The sequence below is a fragment of the Anomaloglossus baeobatrachus genome, chromosome 4, assembly GCF_048569485.1.
Source record: "Anomaloglossus baeobatrachus isolate aAnoBae1 chromosome 4, aAnoBae1.hap1, whole genome shotgun sequence".
NCBI classification, from domain to species: domain Eukaryota; kingdom Metazoa; phylum Chordata; class Amphibia; order Anura; family Aromobatidae; genus Anomaloglossus; species Anomaloglossus baeobatrachus.
In genome coordinates this window covers 306752269-306776098 of record NC_134356.1, presented here as the reverse complement: position 1 = coordinate 306776098, position 23830 = coordinate 306752269, and the positions used below count along the sequence as shown (strand labels likewise).

Genomic DNA, 23830 nt, shown 5'->3' with positions numbered 1-23830 from the left:
GTCTATCTACTCTCAGAATTATATGACTTTTTTTTTTTTTCAATGTGCTTTATTGCATTGAATGCAATAAAGCACATCCCAACCCGCACGCGGCAAAACCGCGGCAATACCGCGAATAATACCGCGGTAAAACCGCAGCAAACCGCATGCGGTTTTTGGGTGCGGTTTCCCGCGGTTTTTTACCACGGGTGCGGTAATCTTTGAGGGCATGCGGAATTTTCTCAAGAAAATTCCACTTCCCAGTGCGCACAGAGCCTTATATCTCTTTATAGGACAACACTGAAGATGGCGCTTGGATAGAATGTAAGGTAGACAGTGTACAGCTTGTATAACCGTGTAAATTTGGTGTGTCCTCTAAACGCAACACAGCCATTAATGTGTAAACCGCTGGCACCAAACGTGAAATGACCAAATTGAGCCCAGAGTGTCATTCTGTGTGGCTACCATTTTCAAGCACTGCTTTAACTCTCTTGAGCATGAGGTTCACTAGAGCTTGATAGGAGCCACTGGAATCCTCTTCAACTACTTGTAGATGCAGAGACCTTGCACTCCTCCAATTTCTGTTTGAGGATGCCCCACAGATGCTCAATAGGGTTTAGGTCTGGAAACATGTTTGGCCAGTCAAGCACCTTTACCCTAAGTTTTTTTAGCAAGGCAATGGCAGTTTTGGAGGTGTGTTTGGGGTCGTTATCACACTTCCACCACCATGCTTGACTGTAGGCAAGACACACTTGACTTTGTACTCCTTAACTGGTTTCTGCCACACACTCATGACACCATCTGAACCAAATAAAGTTTATCTTGGTCTCATCAGGCCACAGGACAAGGTTCCAGTAATTCATACCCTTAGCCTGCTTGACTTAAGCAAACTGTTGCGGGCTTTCTTGTACATCAGCTTTAGAAGAGACTTCCTTATGGGACGACAGCCATGCAATTTGATGAACTGTTCGGCGCATGATCTGAGCTCCGAAAGACTATCCTCTCAGCCCTTTAATCTCTGCAACAATGTTGGCAGCACTCCTACATCTATTTTTATAAGAACGCCTCTGGATATGATGCTGAGCATGTGCACAAAACGTCTTTGGTCGACCATGGAAATGCCTGTTCTGAGTGGAACCTCTCTTGTTAAACAGTTGTATGGTTTTGGCCACCATGCTGCACCTCAGTTTCACAGTATTGGTAATCTTCTTATAGCCTAGGCCATTTATGTAGAGCAATAAGTCTTTTTGTCAGATCCGTAGAGAATTCTTTGCCATGAGATGGCATATCAACTTTCAGTGACCAGCAAGTGTGTGTGAGCGATAATACCAAATTAACACACCTGCTCTCCATTTACATCTGGGACTTTGTAACATTAATGAGTCCCATGACACCAGGGAGGGAATATGGCTGATTGGGCACAATTTGGCCATTTTCACTTAAGTGTCTACTCACTTTTATTGGCCGTGGTTTAAACAATGGCTGTATGACGAGTTATTTAGAGGACACACTAAATTTCCATGATTATACAAGCTGTACACTGACTACTTTACATTGTATCAAAGTGTGATATCTTCAGCGTTTTGCCATAAAAAGATATACTAAAATATTTACAAAAATGTAATGGGGAGTACTCACTTTTGTGATATACGTAATAAATTAAACTCATCTTGTCCGTGATCGTAAAAATCTTCAGTCATTTACCATCACTGACCTCTGTGTCGATAGTGGGGAACAGTGAATATTAACTTCCCATTAATGGGGGACACAAGTGATATTTTCACGTCTGGCTCATCAGCTTCCTGCACTGGTGACGCTGCTCCTGTGACCGCTCTCCACCTCTGCCTCCTCCCTCTCCCCCCCCCACAGTGGGCCACATGCAATCGAACTATAAACATGCAGCCCCATTTTTCCTTCCAAATTTGGGTGGGGGGGGCGGGGTTTGGGGAAAAAAAAAAAAAAAAAAAAAAGTGTTTCTTGCTTAGAGCTGACAAATACCTTTAACCTTTTTACACTCCATAGCTGACATATCCATCATTGATCAACTAAAACATTTTGGAAGATCGCATGTTTAACTAATTAAAAATGTAAATAATGTTTTTAAAAACGGAAAAAAATTAAAATGTTCATTCCATGGACATGATAAAGGTTTAGCCGAAACGCGTCTTGCCGTGCGCCAGCAGCAACTTTTCCTACCTCTGTCTGTCATCATTTATGCTGCTATGGACAAAGACTTTTTTTTAATATGATTGAAATAAAGACTAAAGAAACTTTATCTACTACAACTTTGGCTCGCTGGATTCATCTCTCCTATTTGTGCTGGTAAGAGCTTCTACCATATATCCGTGCTAAGAGCCTCTATAGTCATAGCAGCTTGATCCTACAATATATGGGGTAAGCTGGAAAAACTTTCTTCTTTTTAACAAAACACAATTTGGTATGATTCAAGTGTTATTACCATTCTCACAAAAAAAAAAACAAAAACAAAAACCTTATAGAAATGGTCTATGGCTCTGTGGCCCTTTCTTTAATGGAGCAGAGGTGCGCTTCCTTGGTTTCTGCTCCTATAATTATCTGAGACAACAAAACATTAGTAGATCAGTGTTCAGCAGTCCCTAAGACCATGAACAGAGGAAAGGCAGGGCATGCACATCCCTGCAGATCAGCAACTTATTCCCTCTTATGGATAGGGGATAACTTTCTTTTTGGGAATAACCCCTTAATGCAATCTGCATGTTGGTCAATACAAAGTCAAAACACAATGTCCAAACAGAATTGTGAATATAGCTGTACGGATATCTTTTGTGGTCAGATTATTTAGCTTATGAAACGGTAAAAAAATAAATAAATACTGTATATAGCATACCTATAGAGTGCCCTTTTCCTTTATGTACAAACATAACGCAACAAGTTTTACTGAATTATTAAATATAACATTCTCTAATTGGCTGGTGAGCAGGCAGAAGAGAAAAGTCAGTAGATGTTTTATCAACTACACAGAATTCATCTTACCTCCATTTCAGGCTTGTCTTTATGGTCCAGACATTCTATAAAAAGAAAAAAAAATGGAAGTAAGCAGCGTACGACAGGAAACCAAAAACAGCTCCATTTGGCTAAAGTGTGCATGATCTTGTGTTTAGCCATGTGGTGTTACTCATCTGCTGGCCAACTTATTATGTAATTGGTAAAATGCAGCATTGAGCTGACAACAATTAACCCCTTAACGACCGCGGGCCGTAACATTACGTCCTAAGCCATATAGTTGTAATCACCTGCGGCTGCTACGGGCAGCCACCGGTGATCCGCGCACGTCAGCTGATTTGAACAGCAGACGTGTGCCTCGCAGGCACAAGTGGATCCACAATCCATCCGTGCCTGTTAACCCCTTAAATCGCGTTGTCAAAATGTGACAGCGTGATTTAAATTCCCGCACCTGTAAATCTTCTTACCCGGCTCCATCGGCGCCGTGACATGATCACTGTGAGATGATGGTTGCCATGGTAGTACAGGGTCATGTGAGGACTCCTGTCGCTCACACGACTCACTTCCTGTAACAAGCGGCCAAGTGCTGCTTGTAACAAGAGATGAGTATTTCTGGTGATCTCAGCACTGTAGCTGTGATTAACAAAGAATGAGCGATCAGACTGCTGATCGTTATAGTCCCCTAGGGAGACTAGTAAAATAAAAAAAAAATTAAAAAAAAAAAAAAAACCTAAAAAAAAGTTCAAATCACTCCCTATTCGCCCCATTGAAAATTAGAGGGTTAAAAAAAAAAACAAAAAAACACACATTTGGTATTGCTGCATTCAGAAATGCCTGATCAAAATCTAAAAATCAATTACTCTGATCAGTAAGCGGCGTAGCTGCAAAAAAAATTCCAAATGCCAAAGTTTTTTGGTTGCCGCAAATTTAGCACAAAATGCAATAGTAGGCGATACAAATGTAGCATCTGCACAAAAATGGTACCACTAAAAATGTCAGCTTGAGACGCAAAGAATAAGCTGTCACCGAGCCGTAGATTCCGAAAAATGAGAATGCTACGGGTCGCAGAAAATGGCGCAAAAAGTGTGCCACTTATTTTGGACAAAGTTCTGATTTCTTTATCCGCTTAGATAAAAGTAAACCTATACATGTTTGGCGTCTACCTACTCGTACCGACTTGAGCCATCACACCGACATCAATTTTACCATACAGTGAAAACGATGAATAAAATATCCCACAAACAATTATGTAAGTGCACTTTTTTTTGCAATTTTTCCGCACTTGGAATTTATTTGCTTTTTCAGTACACTATGTGGTAGAACTTATGGTTTCATTTAAAACTCATCCCGCAAAACAAGCCCTCATATGGCAAGATTGACGGAAAAATAAAAAAATTATGACTCTTGGAAGAAGGGGAGCAAACAAAACCCCCCCCAAAAAACGAAAAACTGAAAAATCGGCTGGGGTGAAGGGGATAAGGAAGTACTTTCAAGTTCGAAAGTGTTTGAACCCTTGAAATTGTTGCAGGAAAATGAAGTATTTCTCCCATAAAATTATTGCAATTACACATTTTGCTCTACAAGTGTTTGTTTTGTGTGTATTGGAACACAAAAATAAAAAAAAAAAAAAACAAAAAACGAAAAAGGAAAATTGAACATAATGTCACACAAACCCAAAAATAGGCAGGACAATTGTTGGCACCTTCCCAAAATTGTAGGTAAACAACTCTGACGTTTGTTCAAACTCACCTGTGGCAAGTAAGATGTGTGGGCAATTTGAAAATCACACCTAAAAACCAGATAAGTAGGGGAAAAGTTGACTCAATCTGTGTATTGTGTGTCTGTTTGTGCCACACCAAGCATTGAGAACAAAAGAAGGGAATTTTGTATACTTACCGTAAATTCCTTTTCTTCTAGCTCCAATTTGGAGACCCAGCCAATTGGGTGTATAGCTACTGCCTCCGGAGGCCACACAAAGTATTACACTCAAAAGTGTAAGGCCCCTCCCCTTCTGGCTATACACCCCCAGTGGGATCACTGGCTCACCAGTTTAGTGCAAAAGCAAGAAGGAGGAAAGCCAATAACTGGTTTAAAGACCAATTCAATCCGAAGAAACATCGGAGAACTGCAACCATTCACATGAACAACATGTGTACCGAAAAAAACCCTAAGAAAACAGGGCGGGCGCTGGGTCTCCCAATTGGAGCTAGAAGAAAAGGAATTTACGGTAAGTATACAAAATTCCCTTCTTCTTTGTCGCTCCATTGGGAGAACCAGACAATTGGGATGTCCAAAAGCAATCCCTGGGTGGGTAAAATAATACCTCGTAATAGAGCCGTAAAACGGCCCCTTTCTACAGGTGGGCAACCGCCGCCTGAAGGACTTGTCTACCTAGGCTGGCGTCTGCCGAAGCGTAGGTATGCACCTGATAATGCTTGGTAAAAGTGTGCAGACTCGACCAGGTAGGTGCCTGGCACACCTGCTGAGCCGTAGCCTGGTGCCGTAATGCCCAGGACTCACCCACGGCTCTGGTAGAATGGGCATTCAGCCCTGAGGGAACCGGGAGCCTAGCAGAACGGTAGGTTTCAAGAATTGGTTCCTTGAGCCACCGAGTCAGGGTGGATCTGGAAGCTTGCGACCCCTTACGCTGACCAGCGACAAGGACAAAGAGTGCATCCGGGCGGCACAGGAGCGCCGTGCGGGAATGTAGATCCTGAGTGCTCTCACCAGATCCAACAGATGCAAATCTTTTTCAAATTGATGGACTGGATGAGGACACAAAGAAGGTAAGGTGATATCTTGATTGAGATGAAAGTGGGATACCACCTTAGGGAGAAAGTCCGGAATCGGACGCCGAACCCCCTTGTCCTGGTGAAGACCAGGAATGGAGATTTGCATGACAGCGCTGCCAGCTCGGACACTCTCTGAAGAGACGTGACCGCTACTAGAAAGGCCACTTTCTGTGAAATACGGAAAGGGAAACAACTTTCAAAAGCTCGAAAGGCGGCTTCAAGAGAGTCATTAGAACCTTGTTCAGACTCCAGAGCTCTAATGGCCGCTTGTACGGAGTGATGAGAAGACAAACTCCCTGCAGGAACGTGCATACCTGCGGAAGTCGGCTAGGCGTTTCTGAAAAAATACAGATAGCGCTGAGACTTGTCCTTTAAGGGAGCTGAGCGACCAACTATTTTCCAACCAAGATGGTAGGAAGGAAGGAAAAATAGGCGATGCAAATGGCCAGGGAGAAACTCCTTGAGCAGAGCACCAAGATAAGAATATCTTCCACGATCTGTGGTAGATCTTGGCGGACGTTGGCTTCTTGGCCTGCGTCATGGTGACAACCACTCCTGAGATAATCCTGAAGACGCTAGGATCCAGGACTCAATGGCTACACCGTCATGTTCAGGGCCGCAGAGTTCAGATGGAAAAAAGGGCCCTTGAAACAGCAAGTCTGGTCGGTCTGGTAGTGGCCACGGTTGGCCTACCGTGAGGTACCACAGATCCGGGAACCCCGACCTCCTCGGCCAATCTGCGACCAATGTTGAACTGAGGCGTCTGCCGCCAGAGCTCGATGATCGTGAGACTGTGCTATGAAGCCGGAACAAAGTTGTTGTGCCGTGACGCCATTATGTCGACGTCCGGCATCCCGCAGCGGCGACAGATCTCCTGAAACCCGTCCGGGTGAAGAAACCAGTCCCCTGCGTCCATACCCTGGCGACTGAGGAAGTCTGCTTCCTAGTTTACCACGCCTGGGATGTGAACTGCGGATATGGTGGATGCCGTGTCTTCTACCCACGTTAGAATCCGCCGGACTTCCTGGAAGGCTTGCCGGCTGCGTGTTCTTCCGTGGTGGTTGATGTATGCCACCGCTGTGGAGATATCCGACTGAAATCGGATGTGCTTGCTTTTCAGCCACTGCTGGAAGGCTTGTAGGACAAGATACACTGCTCTGATTTCCAGAACATTGAGCTAAAGGGTGGACTCTTGCTGAATCCACGTACCTTGAGCCCTGTGGCGGAGAAAAAAACTGCTCCCCACTCTGATAGACTCGTGCCTGTCGTAACTACCGCCCAGGATGGGGGTAGGAAGGACCTTTTTTCTGACCATGAGGTGGGAAGAAGCCACCACCGTAGAGATTCTTTGGCCGCCTGAGAAGGGGAGACGTCTCTGTCGATGGGCGTCGACTTCCCGTCTCATCGGCGGGGAATGTCCCATTGTAGTGGACGCAGATGAAACTGCGCGAAAGGGACTGCCGCCATTGCTACCATCTTACGTGAGAAGTGCATGAGGCGTTTCAATGTGTGCGACTGATCCTAAGGAGAGATTGCAGCCTTGTCTGTAGTGAACGCTGTTTGTCTAGCGGAAGCTTCACTATCGCTGAGAGAGTATGAAACTCCATGCCTAGATATGTTAGTGATTGGCCCGGGGTCGGATCTGACTTTGAAAAGTTGATGATCCACCCGAAACTCTGGAGAGTCTCCAGCGCAACGTTCGGCTGTGTTGGCATGTTCCTTAAGAGGGTGCCTTGACAAGTAGATCTCCCAAACACGGGATCACAGAGTGACCTTGAGATTGCAGGACTGGTACTACTGCTGGCATGACCTTAGCGAAGACCCATGGGGCTATCGCCAGCCAGAAGGCAGGGTTACGAACTGAAGGTGTTCGCGTCTTATAACAAAGCGTAGAAACGCTGGAGCTCTGGATCAATCGGCACGTGGGGATAAGCATCCTTGACGTCTATCGATGTTAGGAAATTTCCTTGAAACATTGAGGCGATGACGGAGCGGGGGATTACATCCGGAACCGCCTGGTGTTCACGAGCTGGTTGAGCCGTGTTAGATCCAGAACGGGACGGAAATACTCGTCCTTTCTTGGCATCGCAAATAATTCGGAGTAAAAACCGTGACCTTGTTCCTGAAGGGGAACGGGGGTCACCACTCGTTGTGCCTTTAGAGTGCCCACCGCCTGCAGAAGAGCGTCGGCTCGGTCGGAAGGTGGAGAAGTTCTGAAGAATTGAGTTGGAGGACGAGAACTGAACTCTATCCTGTACCCGTGAGACAGAATGTTTCTCACCCAACGGTCTTTGACCTGAGACAGCTAAATATCGCCAAGGCGGGAGAGCCTGCTACCGACCGAGGATGCGGAGAGAGGAGGCCACAAGTCATGAGGAAGCCTCTTGGAAGTAGGTTTTCAGGCTGTCTTTTTTGGGCGTGACTGAGCCCGCCAAGAAACTGAGCTCCTCTGATCCTTTTGAGTCCTCTTTGGACGAGGAGAAATGGGACCTGCCCGAGCCTTGAAAAAAACCGAAAACCCCGACTGTCCCTTGGCATGTGGGGTTTGTTTTGTCTGGGCTGAGGTAAGGAAGAATCCTTACTCTTGAACTGTTTAATGATTACATCTCACGCACACTAAACAGTCGGTCAGCAGAACAAGGCAAACTGGTTAAGCCCTTTTTTGGAAGCAGAATCTGCCTTCCATTCAGTTAACACCCAGGCCGTGCGTAAAACCACGGAGTGAGCGGACGCCACTGCCGTACGGGTCGTAGAGTCCAGGACAGCATTAATCGCCTAAGACGCAAATGCAGACATTTGAGCGGTTAAGGATGACACTTGCGGAACAGATGTACGTGTGACCGTGTTCATCTGTGAAAGACAAGCTGAAGTAGCTTGGGGTGCCTCTACGGCTGCTGGAGCTAACAGCGCGCCGATAGCCTCATAGATGGATTTCGACCAGAGATCCCTCTGTCAGTCAGTGGAATCTTTAAGTGCAGCCCCATCTTCCACTGCAACTATGGATCTAGCTGCAAGCTGGAGATTGGAGGATGCCCCTTGGGACACTGGGTCCAGCCATTGCCCACGTCAGGGGGTAGGGATAACGTGTATCCTCAGCCGTTTGGGGAAGCGCTTAACTGGATAAGCGTGGTGTTCCTGGACTGCCTGTGTAAAGTCAGGGTGGTCAAGGAAAGTATTTAATTTACGCTTGGGATACGTGAATGGAATTTCTCCTGCTATGAAGCTGACTCTTCCACTGGAGGAGCTGGGGGAGAAATAACTAACATTCTATTGATGGACGCTATGAGATTATTGACTATGGCGTCACCATCAGGTGTATCCAGATTGAGAGCGGTCTCAGGATTAGATCTTGAGCAGCTATCTCCGCCACATCACACAGAGAGTCCGCTTGCTGGGACCCTGACTAGTGTGATGAAGTCGCGGGCCGCTCATAGTGAGCCTCTCAGGCTGTCTGGGACTGTCGTCCGTGTCAGAGCCGTCACTCTGGGAAGCACATGACCCCTCGGAGCTCAAAGTTGTTCCCACTGAGGGGGACCATGGATAATGTGAACAGTGGCCATGGATTTGAGAGACTTGTCTGGACTGCAAGGCTTCTAGTATCATAGCCATAGTCTCAGAAAATCTGTCAGTAAATACTGCAGGCACCGTCCCCATGTCCTGGACGGTTAGCAGAGACTCCGTAGTATACAATGGGGGTCTATGTACACTGCCGGCCATATAGCCATACATGCTGTACCGGCTGCATAGAAAACATGTGCTTCTGCACCTCTGTTTTACACAGACAATATGCTGTTATGTCCTCCGCACAATCAAGGAGGGTATATACAAAAATGCAGCTAAACAGTGCAATGCATAGTGAATAAACATATATGTATATGTGCACTTCGGCACTAGTGGAGTCAGCCCCACAGGTGCTGGTTAACGCCTGGTCACAGCGGTTGTGTGACTATCCGAATCCCTGCCAGGGATTCCTAACTTGTCTCTTCTGTCGCTACAGAAAACACTGACAAGAATGGCTGCCGGCGTCCTGTGCAGAGGAAGAAGCCGTGGGCGTGCCTGAGAAAGTGCGGGAATCCGGCTGCACAGTGTACACAGTGAGAGGGGTGGAGTATGCAAAGCATACTCCAGCTCTCAGCGCTGCCGGATTCACCGTGCATCCAGTGAGAGGGGTGGAGTATGCAAAGCATACTCCAGCTCTCAGCGCTGCCGTGCTGTGCAGCGTTACGCCCCTACCCTGACTGGCAGGTCTGTGGGCGGAAACGAAGTGAGACTAGGCCGCGCAAGCCGGGGACTCGAGTGCTAAGCGCGGCCGGCATATAAGCCTTGGTCGGCGCGGAAGTCCCCGGCGCACCACAAGTCCCAGCCGCGCCCGAAATAAAAATGGCAACGGCGGTTAGCGCGGTAGTCCCCTAATACACTAACACACCCAGCAAGCTGTAGTGTGCGATGGCACTAGTGCGGGCAGCGCCGCCGTCCCTGGCGCACTAACACACCCAGCAATGCTGCCGTGTGTCTGCGCGGTCCCCACAGGGACACAGAGTACCTTAACGTAGCAGGGCCATGTCCCTGAGGATACTCCGCTCCATGTCCAGCAGATTCCCAGGAGCTGTGGATGGAGCACGGCCTCAGTGCCTGGAGACCGATAAGATCCCACTTCACCCAGAGCCCTAAGGGGATGGGGAAGGAAAACAGCATGTGGGCTCCAGCCTCTGTACCCGCAATGGGTACCTCAACCTTAACAAACACCCGACAAGAGTGGGGTGAGAAGGGAGCATGCTGGGGGCCCTTTAGTATGGGCCCTCTTTTCTTCCATCCGATATAGTCAGCAGCTACTGCTGACTAAACAGTGGAGCTATGCGTGGATGTCTGACCTCCTTCGCACAAAGCACAAAACTGGTGAGCCAGTGATCCCACTGGGGGTGTATAGCCAGAAGGGGAGGGGCCTTACACTTTTGAGTGTAATACTTTGTGTGGCCTCCGGAGGCAGTAGCTATACACCCAATTGTCTGGGTCTCCCAATGGAGCGACAAAGAAAAGGACAATAGCACTGTGAGGCCTTGAGAACCAAATGTGTTGAAAAATATTAAGAGATCTTGATGTTCCTTTGTTGACGGTGTGCAACATAACCAAGTTTACAACCCATGGCACTGTAGCTAATCTACCTGAATATAGATGGCAGAGAAAAATTGATAAAAGATTGCAACACAGGATTACTGGGATGGCAGATAAGCAGCCCCAATTAAGTATCAAAGAAATTCAAGCTGTTCTGCTGGCTAAGAGTGCAGTGTAAGTGCAAACTATCTGTCCACATTTTAATTAAATGAAACACCATGGTAGCCCCACTGCTGACACAAGAGACAAAACTAAATTGCAGTTTGCCAACATGTATGCAAGTAAGTCAAAATCCTTCTGGGAAAGTGTCTTGTGGACAGATGAGACCAAGATAGAGCTTTTTCGTTAAAGCAATTTATTCCAGTGTTTACTAAAAATGAAATGATGCCTACAAAGAAAAGAACACCGTACCTACAGTCAAATAAGCTGGATAATCAAAGATGTTTTGAAGTCCTTTTGCTGCCTCCGGCACTGGGTGCCTTGACTTTGTGCAAGGCACCATGAAATCTGAGGATTACCAAAAGGATTTAAGGTCACAATGTAGTGTCCAGTGTCAGAAAGCTGGCCGTGTGTCCTAGGTCATGGGTCTTTCAGCTTGATCAGTGACTCAAACATACTTCAAGAAGCACCAAGAAATGAAAAGAAACAAAGCACTGGAGGGTTCTGAAGTGGCATCAATGAGTCTGGATCTAAATCCCAGTGAACACCTGTGGAGAGATCCTAAAATTGCTGTTGGGAGAAGGCACCCTTCAAATAGGAGACCTAGAGCAGTTTGCAAAAGAAGAGTGGTCCAAAATTCCAGTTGAACAGTGTAAGAAGCTTGTTAGTGGTTATAGGGAGCGATGGATTGCTGTTATTTATTCCAAAGGGTGTGGAACCAAATATTAATTTCAGGGTGCCAACAATTTTGTGTGGCTCATTTTTGGAGTTGTGTTTGAAATGTTGGCCATTTGTCTTTTTTTTCCCCCAATTTTTTTGTGTTGTTCCAGTACACACAAAAGAAAATAAATATGCGTATCCCTGCAGTCATACCTAACAATAAACAATAACCAACAATAAAAAGAAACTCCACAGACCTCGGCTGAAAGCAGGATTCTTTTCAAGCACCAGCCAAGTTCCTCCTAAACACAGCAGCATGGAGCAAAACTGCCAGATGGACACAGGTACAGTCAGCTGTATTAATTTATCATCCCACAAACCCACTAATCTAGAACGCAGTGTGCTTTCCAAAGGTCTCACATTTTGTCCTACAAAACCTCTAGACAAAACAGAACTTTGTAGTGATATGGAACAATACTTCAGGAGACTGAGACTGAAGAGGTTCTTTGATGGTAAAGAAGACTTGAGGCTTCTAAAAAACGCCAAAATCAAATCAAAATAGAGAACAAGAAAACCTCTGACTGGACGCCTCCTCCTGGCTGCAACACCATTTTGGATCAATATATTGACTCATTTAGAGATTTGGTATTGGACAAAAAAAAGCAAGCATCTAATGTCAGTGTACAAGAGAGAAGGGCAATTCACAGCCTGAAGAAAAAACAAGGTAATCACCATTAACCCCTTCACGACCACAGGCAGTAAAGTTACATCCTAAGCGGTCCTAGTGTAATAGCCGCCAGCTTCTGCCTGCAGCCAGCGAGGATCCACGCACATGTCAGCTGATTTGAACAGCTGACGTGTGCCTCGCAGGCACGAGTGGATTCGTGCCTGTTAACACCTTAAATGGCACTGTCAAAATGTGACAGCCATTTAAATCCCTGTGGTAATATATCTTTATTCACCCGGCTCCATCGGCGTCGCTGTGACATGATCACTGTGGTTGTCATGGTAGGACAGAGTCATGTGATGAATCCTTTAACTAGCATGAGTCACTTCCTGTTTCACTGGGCCAAGTGCTGCCAGTGACAGGAGGTATTTCTGGTGATCAGAGTTGTGTAGCTGTGAGCAACAGAAATAAATGAGCGATCAGACTGCTGATCCTTATAGTCCCCTAGGGGTACTAGTAAAATTAAAAAAAAAAAAAAAAAAAAAAAAAGAAAAAAAATGAAAAACCCAAAAAGTTCAAATTACCCCACTTTTGCCCCATTGAAAAGTAAAAAAAAAAAAACCACATTTGGTATTGCACAGGAAATGCTATGGACAGCAACATGGTACCGCAGTATGCCAACCTTTTCATGGCCAACTTGGAAAATTATTTTTTAGCATTCTGCTCCATCAAACCATTGGCCTAGTTCCGTTACATCAATGACATCTTAATAATCTGGACAGAGTATGAACAAGAGCTTCTAAAATTCCATGAAAAATTCAATGCATTTCATCCTACTATAAACTGGACTTTGAACCACTCAAAAACAGAAATCAACTTCCTGGATACAACCATAAGAAATCAAAATTGTTCAATTCAGACATCTGTGTATCGGAAACCTATTGACCATCCCACATACCTCTGGTGGGTCAGCTTCCACCCCAAACACATTAAAAAGTCGTAATGGAATCCAGCTCACCCACGTCTGACCTCACATGTCTGTACTGCACTGAATAAATCACCTGGTCACTCAGCTGGATCACTTTCCTTCATTTTCACATTAAAAAGTCCATTGTCTACAGCCAGGCCCTCAGATATATTCGTGTCTGTTCCAGCCCTGCAGACCGGGATGAACACTGAACCCAACTTAAAAAGACATTTTTAAAAAGACATTTTTAAACCAAAGCTACTACCACCCCCCCACCTCCATTGATGATCAGATCATTAGAGCCACAAGGACCCCTAGAAGTGAACTGCTTCAATACAAACAAAGAGGAAAATAGTCATGTACCTACAACCCACAGCTGGAGGTACTGAGAAAAACGTCTAAGAAAATTCACCATGTTCTACACAAGAATAACCGGATAAACACAATATTGAAAGATTCTCCCATGCTATGCTACAGGCAACCTCCTAATTTAAGAATCATCAGGATCCGAAGTTCAATGCCCTCAGGTACACCACAAGGAACTTATCCTTGCAATATAAAAACTGCAAAACCTGCACTTATGTAGAGACAAAATACAAGATACAGATCCCTAACACACAGAAGGACTATAAGACTCCTGGGACATTCACATGTTCCTCCTCCAATGTGGTGTACTTTATCTTGTGCACTATATGTCCTATTGGGGGTCTCTATGTTGGAGAAACAGAACAGAGACAGAGCAAGGATGAGATCTCACCGCCACACAATTACAGACAAAAAAAACCATTTACCTGTGGCCAAACATTTCTGTGCTTCAGGACACAACATAAACCACATGAAAGTTGTGTCATATTAAAAGGCAACTTCAGATCACAGAACCATCGAAGGGTCTGGGAATACAAATTCATTATAATGTTTGATTCTAGGAACACAGGACTAAATCGGTCAGGAGGATTTATGACACCCTACAAAATCTGAGGAGTCTGCTTCAGAGACTGAAGGCACCAGGTCTGTCATCTTACATGGATATAGGGACAATAAAACTTTCACACAACTAATCAAAGCCAATTAAGGATTCACTCTTTAAGCTCAGTGTTTATTTAAATGCTCTTTTATTATACCATGCCTCTGCTCTGTTTGTGTATATATTTGTGTTTCTCCAGATATTTTTATACCATGCCTGATGAAGAGACCTGAGAAGTCTCGAAAGCTTGCTTGGTAATTTATTTTTTTATTTTAGTTATCCATTAAAAAGGTATCACAACTACAAGATTTTAATTTTCTCTCACTGAGAGCAATCATTTTTCAACTGCCTAACACTGTAATCAAAACTTCTTTCTTTTAACAAAATGTGTGTAACTGCAATAATTTTCTGGGAAAAATACATTATTTTCAGGAACAATTTCAAGGGTGCTAACACTTTCAAGCGTGACAGTATATACCCTGCATTTATTATTTAACATTAAAATGCATATTAACCAGGAGTGGTAAGAAGAGAAGGTCAAAAGGGCAAGTATTTTCTGTGCTGTGTGACCCCAGCCTTAACACAATAGCACACCAACTAATACTCACTCTCAAAACTTACCCTTTTCTTTCTTTGGCGTTATAACCTCGCCAGTTTCTCCTTTTACACAGACTCTGTAGAAATGAGAAGGTTCAGATAGTTACACCTCTCAAGTAACGATATAGATGCCCATATTTAAAGTGAACCATTTCAGTTTACAATTGCATACATTTACGCCTAGGGACACTTTCACATTTGTAACTTACAGCTGAAAAACTTTTTTTTCAGCACTTAACTAGCTTAAAAAAAAAAAAAAGGGAGTTGTCCGACAAACCCCAAAATTTTTTTAAAGGTAATCTGTGCTGTTTTGTCATAAAACAATCCCTGCATTAGGTTTTTTTTTGTTTTCTAACTTTTGTTTCTCTTGAATTATCACTTTATTCTCTGCAGCTCTTTGTTTACCTGCACCTCAACCAAAACATGACATCTTCCTATGCCAAACCTCAGTCACAGCTGGCACCGCCCGGCCTCACTGTCCAGCCTTGCCCTCTGCACACACATTTCCCCCTATCAGTATTCTGCCCTAGCACCGGACAGATAAATGAATACTATGTAATGAAGACTATATATAGCCCTTTATGTGGGTCTATAGGAGGTATATACACATACTCACACACATACACCTAGAGTTAATTTAAAAAAAAAATCCTCCTCATGTCTCCTCTCCCCCGGCTCTGTCTTCTCTCCCCCTGCACTCTTCTCTGCCCCACCCTCCCCTCACTCTGTCTCTCACCCGTGCACTCTCTTCTCTGCCCCCCAGCTCTGTCTCTCCCCCTGCACTCGCTCCTCTGCTCCCCCAGCATCCCCCTCCCCGTGCCTGTCTTCTCTCCCCCTGCACTCGCTCCTCTGCTCCCCCAGCACTCCCCTCCCCGTGCCTGTCTTCTCTCCCCCTGCACTCGCTCCTCTGCTCCCCCAGCACTCCCCTCCCCGTGCCGGTCTTCTCTCCCCCTGCACTCTTCTCTGCCACCTCCCCTTCCCCCCCACTCTGTCCATCACCTGTGCACTGTCCTGCAGTGCAGGTCTTGCCCCTGTTGACGTATCATCACAGCAAGCAGCAAAATCATGGCAGGAGCGGTCACATGACCGCTCTGAGCCGGGGAAGAGGGGTTGACAGCAGGGCAGGTAGATAGTTGCTATCTACTTACCTGCCCCAATAGTGAAACAACAAAAAAAATAAGTAAAATAAGCCGGATAACCCCTTTAAACATGCTCTCATATACCCAGCTACTCAGATTATGGTGCCCACACCATCTGTAATTACCTTCCCATATTGTGGAGAGGCTTAAAATGTATTTTTTCCCCCCATGAAAGACATTTATCCTGTATCCGCTGGACAGGTGCTAAACATTGATTGATTTGGGCCCAAAAAACAGAGGTGAGTAACTTTTCAACACTTATGACATTGGTGTGAGTTAGCAATCACACACAGACATTTTGACAGAATAAAGCCCGCAATCTTCTTTATCCAACATTATTACAGTAAAGTAATACCAGTACCAAGAAAAAAAAGCCTATTTACATTAACAGCTTCCAGAGACCAAAAGCAAACAGTCTCTAGGTTGCATTTGTATTTTAATTACAATTTATTTTTGCATAACTAATTATATTGTGTGGGCAAATACATTATATTGTGTGGGCAAATACTGCCATTGTATTACATGAAATCAGGACTATGAATCAGACACAAATCATCCTGTTCCGGTCTAGTTGACCATCATTTATTCACACTCACCTGAAACAAAGCTTCCCTTTTGTACAGTACGTTAACGTCTGATCACAAACACAACTCAGATTTTCCCTCGGTCTTCTTTCCTCAACGCTGATCTTAACAGTGGAAAAAGACAAAGTAATCAGTGTACAACATGTCATAATAAAAAACAGAACACTTTTAAATTAGTGATTTTAAGGCCGGGGCCACACAGGGCACTAGTGCGATCCTCGCATGACACTCTGCTCACGCTGGCAGCACAGCGGGAGCTGAGTGTCATGCGAGTGTCACTGCGACTAAGGTCCAATCATGCGATCGGACCTCAGCGGTGGGGGATGGGGGGGGGGGGGGAGGTCCGGCACTGCAGAGGGGAGGGAGGGATTTATCTCCCTCTCTCCTCCGTAGCCGGCTATTGCCATTCTCGCCCCCTGCATCGCGGTACACCGGTGTAATGCGGATGCAGTGCGAGAGAAACCTGGATCGCATTACAATCACAGCATGCTGCGATTGTTCTCTCGGTCCGATTAGGGCTGAGAAAATAATTGCTCATGAGTGCTGGCACATAGGGTAATATTGGTCCGAGTAGAATGCGATGTTTTATCGCATCTCACTCGCTCCGATTTTCACGCCATGTGTCTTAGGCCTTATCGTGCCATCATTGCAATTTACAGAGCACCAATAGTAAGTCTTTTGAGCTTATTATCGGCCACTGAAATATGAGGGGACAGCATGAAAACAATTGTCCTTTCCTCATACAATATGTTACACTGATCTACATATTTTAAAAAGTTATCAGGTTCAGTTATGAAATGTGAGCCACTTATTGATTCTGACCTCCTGAAGTCAAATCTGACAATGAATATTTGTATTTGGCTCTTGTTTCTAGGATATGAAGGAATTTCCCTTTTACTGCTATATATAATTAATGCATGAAAGTTTCAGCACTCTGAAACATGATTATTTTTGCGAATATAAAGATCCAGAATATTTTGTTATTCTAATTTTCTGATATTTGAATTGTTTCTTAGATTCCTCTAAGTAAAACATGTCTAAACATGATAGTGAATTATAAACCGCTACAGAAATTGCACTACAAAATGTAGTCCTCATTCAGTGATATCTCTTTTTTGCTTGCCTCTTGTACTCCTGCTTGGATCAGCTCTTATAATTGTCCAACAGTAATCTGCAAGCATTGATGGATTCCATTTTCTTTGACAGTTTTTCGATAGCAGCAATATCTTCATGAAATCTCTCAGTGCTTGTCACTCACTGCTAGAGTTTTTCCAGCAAACTGCAGAGATGCGCATTTCTAAGGACATGTTACAGCCAAGATCCTTACAAGTTTTAACCCCTTCACCCCCGGCCACTAAAACACCCTAATGACCGGGCCATTTTTTGCAATTCTGACCAGTGTCACTTTGACAGGTTATAACTCTGGAACGCTTCAACGGATCCTGGCGATTCTGAGATTGTTTTTTCGTGACATATTGTACTTCATGTCAGTGGTAAATTTAGGCCGATATTTTTTGCGTTTATTTGTGAAAATTTAGGAAATTTGGCGAAAATTTTGAAAATTTCGCAATTTTCAAACTTTGAAAATTTATGCCCATAAATCTGAGAAATATGTCACACAAAATAGTTACTAAATAACATTTCCCACTTGTCTACTTTACATCAGCGCAATTTTCGAAACAAATTTTTTTTTCGTTAGGAAGTTAGAAGGGGTCAAAGTTCATCAGCAATTTCTCATTTTTCCAACAAAATTTAGAAAATAATTTTAGGGACCACATCACATTTGAGGTGACTTTGAGAGACCTAGGTGACAGAAAATACCCAAAAGTGACCCCATTCTAAAAACTGCACCCCTCACTCTGCTCAAAACCACATCCAAAAAGTTTATTAACCCTTTAGGTGCTTCACAGGAACCAAAGCAATGTGGAAGGAAAAAATGAAAATTTTACTTTTTAACACAAAAATGTTACTTTAGCCATAAAATTTTCATTTTCACAAGGGAGAAAAGAGAAAGTGCACCCTACAATTTATTGTGCATTTTCTCCTGAGTACGCCGATACCCCATATGTGGTAAAAATCAATTGTTTGGGTGCACAGCGGAGCTCGGAAGGGAAGGAGCGCCATTTGAATTTTTGAACGCAAAATTAGCTGCACTCATTAGCGGACGCCATGTCGGGTTTGAAGACCCCCTGAGGTGCCTAAACAATGGAGCTCCCCCACAAGTGAACCCATTTTGGAAACTAGAGCCCTCAAATATTTTTTCTAGATGTTTGATGAGCACTTTGAACACCTGGGGGCTTCACAGAAGTTTATAACGTTGAGCCGTGAAAAGAAAAAAAAAATTTTTTTACCACAAAACTGTTGCTTCAACTAGGTAGCTTTTTTTTTCACAAGGGTATTGGGAAAAAATGCAACATAAAATGTATTGTCCATTTTCTCCTGAGTACGCAGATACCTCATATGTGGTGGAAATCAAATGTTTGGACACACGGCAGTGCTCGGAATGCAAGGAGCGCCATTTGAATTTTTGAACGCAAAATTAGCTGCACTCATTAGCGGACGCCATGTCGGGTTTGAAGACCCCCTGAGGTGCCTAAACAATGGAGCTCCCCCACAAGTGACCCCATTTTGGAAACTAGAGCCCTCAAATATTTTTTCTAGATGTTTGATGAGCACTTTGAACACCTGGGGGCTTCACAGAAGTTTATAACGTTGAGCCGTGAAAAGAAAAAAAAAATTTTTTTACCACAAAACTGTTGCTTCAACTACGTAGCTTTTTTTTTCACAAGGGTATTGGGAAAAAATGCAACATAAAATGTATTGTCCATTTTCTCCTGAGTACGCAGATACCTCATATGTGGTGGAAATCAAATGTTTGGACACACGGCAGTGCTCGGAAGGCAAGGAGCGCCATTTAAATGCAAAATTAGCTGCACTCATTAGCGGACGCCATGTCAGGTTTGAAGACCCCCTGAGGTGCCTAAACAATGGAGCTCCCCCACAAGTGACCCCATTTTGGAAACTAGAGCCCTCAAATAATTTTTCTAGATGTTTGGTGAGCACTTTGAACACCTGGGGGCTTCACAGAAGTTTATAGCGTTGAGCCGTGAAAAGAAAAAAATTTTTTTTACCACAAAACGGTTGCTTCAATTAGGTAGCTTTTTTTTTCACAAGGGTAACAGGAAAAAATGCACCATAAAATGTATTGTGCATTTTCTCCTGAGTACGCAGATACATCATATTTGGTGGAAAGTAATTGTTTGGGCGCATGGCGGGGCTCAGAAGAGAAGGAGCGCCATTTGACAGCAAAATTGGTTGGAATCATTAGCGGACGCCATGTCACGTTTGGAGACCCCCTATGGTGCCTAAACAGTGGAGCTCCCCCACAAGTGACACCATTTTGGAAACTAGAGCCCTCAAATAATTTTTCTAGATGTTTGGTGAGCACTTTGAACACCTGGGGGCTTCACAGAAGTTTATAGCGTTGAGCCGTGAAAAGAAAAAAAATTTTTTTACCACAAAACGGTTGCTTCAACTAGGTAGCTTTTTTTTCACAAGGCTATCAGGAAAAAATGCACCATAAAACGTATTGTGCATTTTCTCCTGAGTACGCAGATACCTCATATGTGGTGGAAAGTAATTGTTTGGGCGCATGGCGGGGCTCAGAAGAGAAGGAGCGCCATTTGACTTTTCAAACGCACAGACGCAGTGCACTGATCGGCCGCTGCAGGACGCATGGTCGGATGCGATAAAAAAAGTGTCTGGGATACGTAAAAAAAAAAAGTCACGCCAAAAATTGACCATGGATGCAGATATGTTATGTGCATCCCTGATCAGCGCTCGGCGGGACGCACAGACGGATGCGATACAAAAAGCGTCGCGAATACGGAAAAAAGTCACGCCAAAAATTGAGCAGGGATGCCGATCCGTTATCTGCATCCCTGATCAGCGCTCGGCGGCACGCACGGACGGATGCGATACAAAAAGCGTCGCGAATACGGAAAAAAGTCACGCCAAAAATTGAGCAGGGATGCCGATCCGTTATCTGCATCCCTGATCAGCGCTCGGCGGGACGCACGGTCGGACGCGATACAAAAAGCGTCGCGAATACGGAAAAAAGTCACGCCAAAAATTGAGCAGGGATGCCGATCCGTTATCTGCATCCCTGATCAGCGCTCGGCGGCACGCACGGACGGACGCGATACAAAAAGCGTCGCGAATACGGAAAAAAGTCATGCCAAAAACTGACCACGGATGCAGATCCGTTATCTGCATCCCTGATCAGCGCTTGGCGGGACGCACGGACAGATGAAGTGTAAAAATGGACAGGATACAAGAAAAAAAAAAAAGTTATACTCACAGTACCAAGAGGATCACTGACCAGAAGAGTTGCAGAGGAACAAGAAGGCAGTGAGATAGACAGCTTTACACCAGCAGCAGGCAGGACGTTGGACAGATCAGCAGAAGGACCCAGCGATGGAGGCAGATGTGATCGGGCCAGTGAAGACCTCGGACGACCCGTGAAGGCAGGTAAGAGGACGTCGGGGGGGGCAGGGGGGGATGGGGAGAGGGGGGGGGCAGATGGGGGGGGTTTAGAGGGAGAGCAGAGGGGGCGGAGAAGCAAAGGCAGAAGGAAGGAACCTTGGAAGCAGAATAGAGATGACAGAGGAGGCAGGCAGATCGCGTGGGGAGCAGATCGGGATGCCGGGGGGCAGATCGGGGCGTAGGGGGGCAGATCTGGGGGGGCACGGGCAGGGGCCTTCACGGGAGCGCGCAGGGGCCTTCACGGGAGCGCGCAGGGGCCATCGCCGGAGCGCAATACTTACCTTTGGAGCTGGCGCGGTGACAGCAGAGGCGGCGTCTGCGGCGGCAGCAGCGGTGGCGTGGTACCAAAAGTACCAGCCACTCCACGCTGCAGCCATGTTGGGGGAGGGTCCCCAGAGCAGTACAGGCCTGGGGAGGGCGGCCATTGACAGATCAGACCGCCCCACTGCACACTGATTGGAGCGATTGCGCGTCATAGCACGATCGCTCCAATCAGTGCTGCAGGGGCTGGGGGCGACATGTTTGAGGTCCACCTATGATATGCTGCAGCAGCTGCGGCATCTCATAGCTGGATCTCACAGGATCGCACTAATTCGGGCATTATTTTTGCCGAAATTAGTGCGATCGATGTGGTTGGCGGTTCAGATTTGAACAGCCAATCACATCGATCGTCGATAGGGGGTGGCGATGCCACCCCCCCTGGGGTCAAGCAAAGGTCCCCTGCTGTAAGAAACAGCAGGGGACATCATTTGAAAGCCGTTGCTATGGCCACGGCAATCAAATGAAGTTTAGGCAGTAAAATTACGTCCCTGGTCGTTAAGTCACGTTAAAATAGGACGTAATTGTACTGCCCGCGGTCGTGAAGGGGTTAAGGAGATTTTCCATCAATTCTTTATAGTCACCTGCTTCTGAGTTTCCCCCAAAAATAGTTACTACAAATGCAAATGCTCTCTATGCATCCTTTTCCTTGGCCTGCAACAAACGGAGAAACTCCTCAAGTTAAAGAAGCTTACGAGTCTGAGAAAAAATAAAGTCTCCTTCCTTTATTTCTGCTTCAATTAACCTTGGAAATTTATCAATGAGATACTTGAATGCTTTTGCATTTTTATCCATTGCTTTTACAAAGTTCTTCATTAGGCTCAACTTGATATGCAATGGTGGTAACAAAACCTTACGTGGTTCAAGTGCTTAATGCAGGACAATTTTACTTCCTGGCTGATGTGAATGTCGGGGAAGCCAGACATTTATTGAAGTGATATGCTCCTACACAACTATCCTACTCACAGAGATAGCAGCAGTACTTTGCATATCTACCCTGGAGACCAAGTAAAAAGGACTTTTAAGTCACCAAAGAAAGGCCACAGATGTTGGTCATAATTCAGGCACCAGCTGTATCATGTCATAGGTTTCTTTCATGTAGACTGCATAACCAATTGGAACTGAAATCAGCGCATTATCATTAGGCAACAAGACAGCTTTTCGGCTTGTTTTGGAAGCATCAACCAAGAGCCTTCATTCCTCTGGATTATGACATATTCAGAGCTTCCATTAAATTGTTGATGTTGTTGCATGCCACAAGATTGCCCTCCATGAAGAGGTATTGGACAAGATCGTTATCACTATTTGCAAACAAAGAAATCCAAAACATCGCCCACTAGAAGATACCACTGCTGTAGCCTGGAACCTAAAAGGCCCCTTTACACACTGCAACATCGCTAGCGATATCACTGTAACATCACCGGTTTTGTGACGTAATAGTGACCTCCCCAGCGACATTGCAGTGTGTGACACGCATCAGCGTCCGGCCCCCGCTGTGAGGTCGCTGATCGCTACATATCTTTCAGGACCATTTTTTGGTCCTTTGTTTCCCACTGCGCAGCATGCATCGGTGTGTTTGACACCGTTACAATGAAGTAGTTAGTGAATTAGAACCCAGCGTGCTATAGCGTTTTCTTTCCCTTGCTGTGTGGCACAAACCCAACAACCAGCGAGGTCGTTCTGCAGGTCCATATCGCTGCTGCGTTGTTGACCAGATCTGCATGTTTGACAGCTCACCAGCGACTATCCAGCGATCCCGGCCAGGTCAGGATCGCTGGTGGGATCGCTAGAAAGTCTCAGTTTGTTAAGGGGCCTTAAGAGATCAGACTTCGTCTTGGGCAGATCCAAATCTCTAAGAAGATTGTTCAGTTCACTGTTATAGTTGTTCGTTTGAGGTTGATAAAGTCTGGGTTGTGGAACGAAGATGCTTCATGACACTAAGCGGCTTCTTTCTCACTTGACCAAACGAAACAGGTTTCTGGTCCAATCCTTCCTTAAATGTTTCCTAATGGAAGGTACCATGAACAAATAGCAATTGGTATGTGATTGGGTGGCTCTCTCCAGATCATTGGGACTGCAGAAGGCATAGGATTGCCTCTTCTCATGCATCCACTGGGGAAGACGTGATGCACATCTAGTGCAGCATGTGTGGAGCCCAAATTTTTTTTTTCTTTTTCTTTCTTTTTAAAGCTCACGGCTTAAAGGGAACCTGTCAGCAGAAATTTCGCCCAAAACCTAAAAGATTCCCCCTCTGCAGCTCCTGGGCTGCATTCTAGAAAGGTCCCTGTTATTATTGTGCCCCCTGTGAGACCAAAATAAAGACTTTATAAAGTGGTACTTTTTTGTATTCAGATTCTGTAAATGT

At 45.1% G+C, this 23830-nt stretch overlaps 1 protein-coding gene across 1 annotated transcript in view; it reads right to left on the bottom strand.

Moving 5' to 3' along the window:
* Positions 1-23830, bottom strand: part of SCAF11 (SR-related CTD associated factor 11) — a 191804-nt gene that overhangs the window by 110020 nt on the left and 57954 nt on the right. The window contains exons 5-7 of the mRNA XM_075344961.1: positions 16615-16706; positions 14904-14956; positions 2992-3026 (exon numbers count right to left, since the gene is read on the bottom strand). Of these exons, the coding sequence (XP_075201076.1) occupies positions 2992-3026; positions 14904-14956; positions 16615-16706 (180 nt within the window). The remainder of the gene's footprint in view (positions 1-2991; positions 3027-14903; positions 14957-16614; positions 16707-23830) is intronic.